Source organism: Diplotaxodon limnothrissa, linkage group LG22, assembly GCF_057381915.1.
Source record: "Diplotaxodon limnothrissa isolate DT_005_m linkage group LG22, D_limnothrissa_male_GT1.1, whole genome shotgun sequence".
Classification (NCBI taxonomy): domain Eukaryota; kingdom Metazoa; phylum Chordata; class Actinopteri; order Cichliformes; family Cichlidae; genus Diplotaxodon; species Diplotaxodon limnothrissa.
In genome coordinates, this window is record NC_140616.1 from 28,733,161 (window position 1) to 28,742,834 (window position 9,674).

Here is a 9,674-nt window from a genome sequence, read left to right on the forward strand (position 1 = left end):
TGCCACAGGATTTTGAGTCAACCAGACAAATATGCTAGAAATGAATTTATACGTTTCCCCCCAAAATCCTTTAAAGAAACTTAAAATAAAGAAATAAGGGGGAAACTAATGACTTTATTGTGCTGAGCACACTATAATCGCATAGAAAACATGCCTGTGTGTGGGTGTGTATGAACTGTGGGGCTGTAAATGCAGGGCAAACCCACACTGCCCACATGTGGACCATAGCATTTTTGCCTTTTTATGTCCACACTGTCGGCTTGCTGATAAACAGCCCTATTGGCTCACCTGTTGGCTAACCCATACAGACCCGGCCAACATTTTACTCCACCACAGTTTTCTATGGGCAGTCTACAGTGAGGTTGCCCATAGAAAAGCCACACAGGGCTCTGTAAGGGCAAATTTGCTTTAAATGCCACACTTTAAAACAAATCTGACACAGACAGCAAGAACATTGGAGTGTGTTAAAGTGTGCGATAAGAGGATGGAGGCGTGGTGTCTGCACCATTTTATTAAAACAATGCAGGTGTCATGATATGTAGGTCTACATGCTGTTAGATCAAAACCACCAATAACGTGTGAAATGGCATTTGAGCTCTTATGTGCAGATATGAATAGAAGTGTGTTTTATTATTTTGTCTTGCTTTTGATGTGCCTTGGACACAAAAATTGATTCAGTTTGTAACAGAAGATATTTCTCAGTGAAGTGAGTGGTAAGAATCTAAAAGTAACAGCTACACTAAAAACAGCACCGATCGTGTGAGGAAGTGATCTTAACGAAGAGATCAGACAAATCTGAATTAGTTTTGGGTATTTTTGTTTTTTTTAAATATGCACACTTCATGTATAATGTCAACCATCTTAAAAAACACTAACTTTTGCCCAGCTGCCTTGCTGGTTACTTTGGGATCATGTTCTTCGAGGCTAAACATTTACAAACATGGTGACATCTGTTCCAGGGAGATCCAGGTACAAAGGGAGATAAAGGGCAGTCAGGAGAGCCAGGTATGCCGGGAAACCCTGGTCCCCCTGGCAGGAAGGGCCACACGGGGATGATGGGCATGTCAGGACCACAAGGAGAAATCGGAGCCCCAGGGCCACAAGGACCTTCAGGAAACCCTGGCCTTCCAGGGCCCAGGGTGAGTCATAAACCCAGCTGAAATAGACTCTGAAACAATATCGGCCCTACAGCAGTATGCACAGCACCATTAGATGATAATTTTTCATTAGCATCTCTGCTTCTCCAGGGAGAGTCAGTGTCACTGGAACAGATGAGGCGGCTCATCCAGGAGGAGCTGGCAAAACAGCTGGATGGTGAGGGGTTCTTCTGGTACCCTTTGAGATATTTGTTCATTTGGGTTCAATGAGAATAACCTTGCTAGATATATTACGCTAACCTTTCTTTCTGCTTCCAGCCAAATTAGCTTATCTCATGGCTCAGATGCAGCCAGCACATGTGAAAAGCACAGCGGGCCGCCCCGGACCTCCGGGCCCTCCGGGTAAAGATGGCAGCTCTGGACGCCCTGGGCCCCCTGGAGAACCTGGGATGCCCGGACAGAATGGAGGAGAAGGACCCAGGGGACCCATGGGCCCTAAGGGTAGGACAAGATTCAGAGAAATGTTTTTTGGTTTGGTTTGCTGCTATTGGTTTGCTTATGATCGTCGGCTCATTGTTGTTTAGTTGTTTCCAAAACAAACACCCAAAATAAACCCAAAAGTATTGTGGTTCTCAACATTGTGATGAATTCCATAACATGTTTAAAGTTAGCGACAGGCATACTTTTAAATTTCTAAATAAAGCGCTTCTATAATACTGAATTAGCATTAAAATTAGCATTTTAGCATATTAGCATTCCAAACACATCCCTGACTAAATTACTCTAAATGACGACACTAGCATGTTTTAGTATTTCCTGCCTGACTTATCAGACCACACACAAAATGTGTATCAACCAGCGACTTTATGTAAAAGATGGACGGAGCTTCCAGTTGTGAGTGCACAGTGTAAATTTTGTTAACACCTACTGTGCCGCATAGTGGTTGGCCATCTTGCGTTTCCTCTCAGTTTCTATTGCAGTTTGTGCATAAAACATTTTTGTGCATACTATATTTTAACACATTTTAATCATATCAAAACAACAAATCAGGAATACAAAAATGTGGCCAATATTTTGTGATATTTTACATTTTTATCCGCAAACGAACTCAAACACTGGAGTTTATCGAGTGAGCGTAGGCTGTTAGATCGCTGTTTACATCTCAATCCCAGGTTTAGAGTTTCCACAACTATTTACCTTGGAGGAGTTTGTCAAACCTTGTGAAATATGAGTCGATGAGTCAGTGAAGCTCACTTCTGTCCGATGACATGATGCTGAGGTGAGCTCTTGAGGTGTTGTAGAAAATGTCTGTCAAAGCACTGCTGCTTTTACTGAAGCTTTCTTTGAAGTGGATCTACAGTTGACAGACGCTTGGTGAATAAACTCTCATATGGTGTAAAAGTGTGAGTTAGCTGGCGTAATGTTAGCTTATAACCAGATTAGCATCAGTCTCGGACATTGTCTCCTGCCCCATGCATGAAGCTGTTGGAGAACTGGTGCTCGTTCAGTGACACACTGCTGCATCATGGGTGCACAAAGGAGCATTGCTGCCTTCCTCCCAGCAGCTGTTAGACTTTTTAACCATCATTGCTCCCAACAAAAGCAATACGATGTTTATATTCTAGTTGTTTATATCACTGCTGCTATTTGCACATTTTTTCTATTTTCTGTTTTTAATCATTTTTAAAGTTAATATTTAATACTTAATTTAATTAATAATTAATTAAATTAATTAAACTTAATAACTGTACAGTTTTTGTCTCCAATGAGGGACAATAAAGGATATTTCTATTCTACTCTGTTGTATCCTGGCAGGTGTTTAGCCAGCTGGTGAGGTAGATGAAGGGGTGGTGGAGATATATAGTTTAAAACATCCATCCATCCATCCATCTTCATCCGCTTTGTCCGGGGCCGGGTCGCAGGGGCAGCAGCCTAAGCAAAGAGGCCCAGACCTCCCTCTCCCCAGCCACCTCCTCCAGCTTATCCGGGGGAACACCAAGGCGTTCCCAGGCCAGCCGAGAGATATAATCTCTCCAGCGTGTCCTGGGTCTGCCCCGGGGCCTCCTCCCGGTGGGACATGCCTGGAACACCTCAAACAGGAGGCGCCCAGGGGGCATTCTTGTCAGATGCCCGAACCACCTCAGCTGGCTCCTTTCGATGTGGAGCAGCAGCTGCTCTACTCTGAGCCCCTCCCGGATGGCCGAACTTCTCACCCTATCTCTAAGGGAGAGGCCAGCCACCCTTCGGAGGAAGCTCATTTCTGCCGCTTGTATCCGCGATCTCGTTCTTTCGGTCACTACCCACAGCTCGTGGCCATAGGTGAGGGTAGGGACGTAGATCGACCGGTAAATTGAGAGCTTCGCTTTTACACTCAGCTCCCTCTTCACCACGACGGACCGGTGCAGCGTCCGCATTACTGCAGCTGCAGCCCCAATCCGTCTGTCGATCTCCGGCTCCCTTCTCCCATCACTCGCGAACAAGACCCCGAGATACTTGAACTCCTCCACTTGGGGCAGGAACTCATCCCCGACCCGGAGTGGGCACTCCACCCTTTTCCGGCTGAGAACCATGGCCTCAGATTTGGAGGTGCTGATCCTCATTCCCGCTGCTTCACACTCGGCTGCGAACCGTTCCAGTGCGAGCTGGAGGCCCCCACCCGATGAAGCCAACAGAACCACATCATCTGCAAAAATCAGAGATGAGATTCTGAGGCCACCAAAGCGAAAGCCCTCCGCCACTTGGCTGCGCCTAGAAATCCTGTCCATAAAAATTATGAACAGAACCGGAGACAAAGGGCAGCCCTGGCGAAGCCCATCACCCACCGGAAACGAGTCCGACTTATTGCCGGCAATGCGAACCAAGCTCTTGCAACGGTTGTATAGGGATCGAATGGCCCGTAGCAATGGGCCAGACACCCCATATTCCCGCAACACCTCCCACAGGACACCCCGAGGGACACGGTCGAATGCCTTCTCCAAGTCCACAAAACACATGTAGACTGGTTGGGCAAACTCCCATGCACCCTCAAGTATCCTGGAGAGGAGAAAGAGCTGGTCCAGTGTTCCGCGACCAGGACGAAAACCGCATTGTTCCTCCTAGTTTAAAACAGTTATTAGTAATATCTAGGTATTTAGAATGTCAGATAATAATTCCTTTGAGGTACACAGAGTTAGACCTGCTGTAACGTGGGTTGTATTCAGTGGTTGAGAGGAGGCTGCAGTCAAAAACTCCCGATGACACTGGTACTAGGAATTCCACAGTGCTTCTCCTTTAATAAACACACTCTTCACTAACCTTACAAGGCCCGGTTGAACGGCTGCAGTCTTGTCATACACGAAGCGAGCAGTGTTCATACAACCCGTAATATTACTTTGAGTTAGGGAGGTAAAGATATGAGGTCCATCTCAGTCTATACGTCCATGTGCAAGCACGTTTCTCCCACATCGTACAGAGGGCAGTGACACATACTAGTGACATCACTAAACATTAACTTGGGTTGTCTTAAAGAGACACAGTTGTGACTGTTACACTGTTTCTACATTCTTCTCTGTAGAGCTTCTTTCAGCGTGTCAGAGGAGAAAGAAGTCAAACTCCTGCATGGGGCTAAACTACGAGAAGATAACAGAACAAATGGGAATGAAATAAAAACTTAAAGTGAGAAATGGATGGATTATGTAGTGTGGGATTTTTTTTAAAAAATCCTTTTTTGTGCTTGTTAAGTCACTGATGAGGTCCAGAGAGATTTCATGTCAGAGACTGAGAGAGAGTGGAACAGCGGTGGTTGAGTTGAGACTTCGTCCTGTCTGCGTTTGTGCGCCTCACACCAGCTGCTCCTTTAAACTTTCATCTTAGGGCTCCCTGAGACAAAAGTTGCGCATGCCGTCTTCACAGCAGCTGTTTCAACATGACATTATCAGGTAACCACAGGTGTAACGCGAATTCTGACCCTGCTCCTTTTACACAAGCTAGTGTCGCTGTGGCCTTCATAGTGGCCTTCTTTCCTGCCTGTGACGGCGTAAACAGGACATAGTTAATCCGATCAATCCTGCCTGCGTTCACCCTGCTGTGACATGTCAAAATGTCTCCTGAGAAAGAGAAAAAAGAAAGAAGCTGACGGGTTTGTAGACGCTAAATGCCTGAATCACTGCGTGCATCCTGTTTAAAATTAATGGTATACAAGCCCGAGTGGATTTTTATCTACTGAGGTCATTGCAGTCATTCTAAAGCCGATGCAGTACTGTCATAAACTAGCAGACTGGCTGTAATACAGAGTCAGTATGCTGTTTGATCCTGTGGGAGCTGATCAGCTTTTTTCGTTCTTCAAAGCAGCTTTTTGTTTAGTTGTCAAACCACCATATCCATAAATTTAAACCTGGGAGCAGAGTCCTGTACGATGAAGCGAGTTCAGCATGCCCAGCGTATCGTTCCGTTAGCTGATTCACAATTACAATCAGGAAAAAGGTCGCACAAAACTGGTGATCAACTTGTAACGCAGCAGCAAAATCATCTGACCAATCGTGAATATGGAAAGTGTGCTGGAAACAGAGTAGCTGATGTTTACAAAGTAAGATAAACCTGTAATATTAGGTGGAAAAAGAGTTAAATACACATTACAGACTTGAAAGTAACACAGCTGCTGCAGACAAAGCAGTGGTGAGAGTGTAGGAGGAAAAGAGCTGGAGTAGTTTAGATTTGTAAGCACTATATGAATCTGTGAGGGCCTTAAATGTTTTGGACAGTAAGACTGGAGAAGAGCGACTGTATTAATAAAGTTCATCTTATTTGAAGCCAGGAAAGAAAGTTGGCAAAATGCACGTTTAATTAAACTAAAGGTAAATGTGCGTAAGACAGCTCTGGTGGGAGTTCAGTCTGAGAGCGAAGAAGAAATATCAGAAGAGAATTCAAACACAGGTTTAGACTTTGACTATATGTGACTAGGCAGAAAGCCGTGGTCACACAAATTAAAAATTTATATTCTCTTTTGGAAAACAATTCAATTCAATTTTATTTACACAGCACCAAATCACAACAACAGTTGTCTCAAGGTGCAGAGAGAAACCCCTCAATCATGTCAGAATCAGAGTCAGAATATGACCCCGCTGAGCAAGCACTTTGGCAACAGTGGGAAGGAAAAACTCCCTTTAAACAGGAAAAAACTCCAGCAGAACCAGACTCAGGGAGGGGCGGGGCTATCTGCTGCCACCGGTTGGAGGTGTTTATGATCTTGTTTAATGAAGTTATTTAGTCTGTGCAATGTCTGGAAACTGTGATAAATGTCTGTTCTAGTTTGTCGTCCTTAAATGTTTCCAGTCGTAACTTGCAGAGTTTTAGTGGTTTATTCTGACAGCAGTCCCCTCCTCTTTGATTTGCTTCATTTTCACCCCTTTGATGATGCAGGCATAATGAGAACATGATGTTCACTGCAGCACCCTACCTGCTTCACACAGCAGCAGCCTCTGACCATATTTCACGCTGGTTTAGACATCTAACGGCTGAAACTGAACAAATATGTAAATGTATGAGAATCTGTGATGAATTGAGCTGCTTAATGCAGGAGAGAACCACATCCTCGCCTTAAAACTGATAAACGTTGTTCATTCTGTTTCTGTTCCTGTGTATGTGTCAGGTGAGAAAGGAGCAACGGGAGAGAAGGGAGACCCCGGGATTGGTGAAAGAGGAGAGCCAGGTCCTGCTGGACCCATAGGTAAGGATTTTACATACTCTGACTCTTAGAAGAGCTGGTCCAGTTCTAATAAGTTTCCTTAATGCTCTACTTCCGGTTCCAGGCCCAGCAGGTATGCCTGGTTACGGCAAAGACGGAAGCCCGGGACAAGCCGGAGCCCAAGGAGAGCCAGGAAACCCCGGCCCCCACGGTCAGCCTGGACCTCCGGGCCCTGCTGGCCAGTGCGACCCAACCCAGTGTGCCTACTATGCCAGCCTGGCACAACGGCCCCACAACAAAAATGTGAAGGGGACTTAAAGAAGAAGAGCCAAGCAGAGTTGGGAGACCAGCTGTATTTATGAACTTAATCAAGAATCAAGAACTTTTTTTTTTGTTAACCTCAGTACAGACGGCTGAAGCCACAGGTGCTGCCGGTCAGATTCTATGTTTTGATTTTGGTACGACGCTCGGGATGGATGGGGATTAAGCAACGTGGGAGTTTCTTTCTGATCTAATATGGGATAAAGAGGGCAGCTAGTTTTTTTCCCTCACTTGCATGCTTCCTGTAAATATATAGGAAGATAACACGGATGGCACGGCCCGAACATCAGGAGTAAAGATCCTGCTATTCGATATTATATCATTTCATCAGTAATCATCTCAGTCAGGTGCTTCGCTGCTTGCCTCACACCGTTCTGCATCAGCCACCCTTCACAAGTTAGCATCAGGTAGCACGTGTCATTCACTGCTCACTGAGTCAGTGACTGACACAGTCGCAGTAATTACTCAGTGTCACTTTTCCGGCCATTGATTGGGAGAAAACGGTGGCAGACGGTGAGATGCAAACAGCAGCAGTGGGTTTTGTGTCGGTTCGAGTGATGAATCAATTGCATTTCATCCACAGCAGCATGTATGTTGTTATATCGCATTTGTTTTTGGTGACACACGGATGCAAAAACAAACGGAAAAATAAAATGTCTTTTAGAGAAATGCGCCTTTAAAATAGTGCAGTTTGTTTGGTTCATTTAGACAGGTAGGAAACACGATTTTATTCTGGGAATAAACTGAAGGCGGCAGGAATGGCCTCTTTGTCACAACCCACAAATTAGCATCTCTGCAATGTCATTTCATGCTTTGGTGAGATTTGAAGGATTTCATTCCAGAAGTCTTGTTTGTATTTGTGCATGTGACATTTAAGGGTGGATATCTAGGGTTTTTTTGTGTTTTTGTAAGGACTTCATTTAAGTTTGCTCTTTTGACCATGAATATATGCCATGTAATGATTTGTTCCAGAAGATGAGACAGCAAACAGTGTCGCTGTTAGATTTGTGCTTTCATGTTTAATGAAGCGGCTCCGGTCACTCTCTCTGAGCTACACATAGACCTGAACAGCAAACAGCTTTGAGGAGGTGGTGTAATTGCAGCCTTTGTTCACCTTTCTTGAAAAGCGGCCTATTTCACTCCGCTTTCCCTAAACCTGTCACTTCCTCTCTGTCTCTGTGATGCTTATTAAGTGCCTGTAGCTCTGGCCTGCTCTAAAACACACACTGTTCTTATTTGTACCCTGAAACCTGAAACTGGAGAGCCAATCTCTTGCATCTTGATGATCGGACTGTTGTGGTAACAGTTTGAACAATCCCTTTATCTTATGTCCCTCACGGACCAATTAGAGTTCCTCCCAACCTCAGACACCTTGGTTATCTAGAACCAATTAAAAATAATGTTCGTTTTAAAAGAACAAAGAAACTCCTTCAAATAAAGACGAATAAAAGCATCTGAATGTGAGCTTGACAGATCTTACAGTATGATCTAATGGCTGATTATACTTTGTCATTATCTCTGTCTCAGGTTACATAACACAAGATCATTTATGAAGAGAGTGAAGACAGAGCTGTTTTCATAAACAGCTGAGTTAAAGTTAGTCTGTCAGTTTTGGAAAATGGAAATACATCATTGTCATATTGCAAATAGAAAAATGTTTACTCCACAAGCAATCAAATATAGCTTCGCAAAATGTATCAGTGCCAGAGGGGCGTTCCTAGCCTTGAAAGCTAGCAAGCAGCCAGTGTAGCTAGCCACAGAGAGCGCACGTGTTAGACAAAGCTTCCGGTCTTTGTGGGGAAAACTTGCACGTTCTTGAAAACTACCTGGCAGATGATTGGATGAACCATCTAGCACAGGCCTGTAGATGCAAACTGTAGATTATAGCCATGGTGATGCCAAGTTTGCAAAGCCTTTGTATCACTTTTAGAAATATAGCAGTGTCTTCTCAGTAACAGGGTAGGCGATTCCTTACGGCACGCTCTGCTTTATCTTGGTTTCTTTCTATAATGCAAATTACAATATATATGTCATGTGTGCAGAAGGCTGTAAACCAGAGATTGAGACTGCACACTCATTATCAACATCTTAAAGGAGGTCATGAAGTGAGCAGTAAGGTCATTTTCCTCATAGACTTTCCTTACAACTGGACCTTTTTGCAGCCATACGCTGACAAAGAATCCATGTATAAGACACTTCCACACTGGCTTCACTTTCAGATGTGGAAGCAATGTTCATTTTGACTGGTGCGGCTACAAGCACAGAGTTTAAACCCTGGCATGATTGTGGATCCTTCAATCCAGAAGTCTGACATATTACCGTAGCTGTTGCATATGTCTGCAACATTAAACTAATTAAAAATTACGTATTTTGTTCATTAGTTCATGGTTCTGGCAGGATTAGATATTCAGCTAGCTTGAATTTATCTTGCATTAATACCCCAAAATGAGTCATTCATAACTGTAGACTAAATAGCTAACTTAGAAATGCTAAGCTAACCCTGTTCCTTATTTTTGTCTCAGCTTTTACTCCACCAGTGCCTTCAGAGCAGCTCTTATAGTTAAGAGTTTCGGTACATGACAGCAATTTCAAAA

At 44.1% G+C, this 9,674-nt stretch overlaps 1 protein-coding gene across 1 annotated transcript in view; it reads left to right on the forward strand.

The window, feature by feature from the left end:
* Positions 1-7,164, forward strand: part of col22a1 (collagen, type XXII, alpha 1) — a 66,701-nt gene extending 59,537 nt beyond the window's left edge. Inside the window, exons 62-66 of the mRNA XM_085346396.1 lie at positions 960-1,139; positions 1,248-1,314; positions 1,416-1,598; positions 6,724-6,801; positions 6,884-7,164. Of these exons, the coding sequence (XP_085202522.1) occupies positions 960-1,139; positions 1,248-1,314; positions 1,416-1,598; positions 6,724-6,801; positions 6,884-7,077 (702 nt within the window). The 3' untranslated portion in view covers positions 7,078-7,164. The remainder of the gene's footprint in view (positions 1-959; positions 1,140-1,247; positions 1,315-1,415; positions 1,599-6,723; positions 6,802-6,883) is intronic.
* Positions 7,165-9,674: the final 2,510 nt, after the last annotated feature.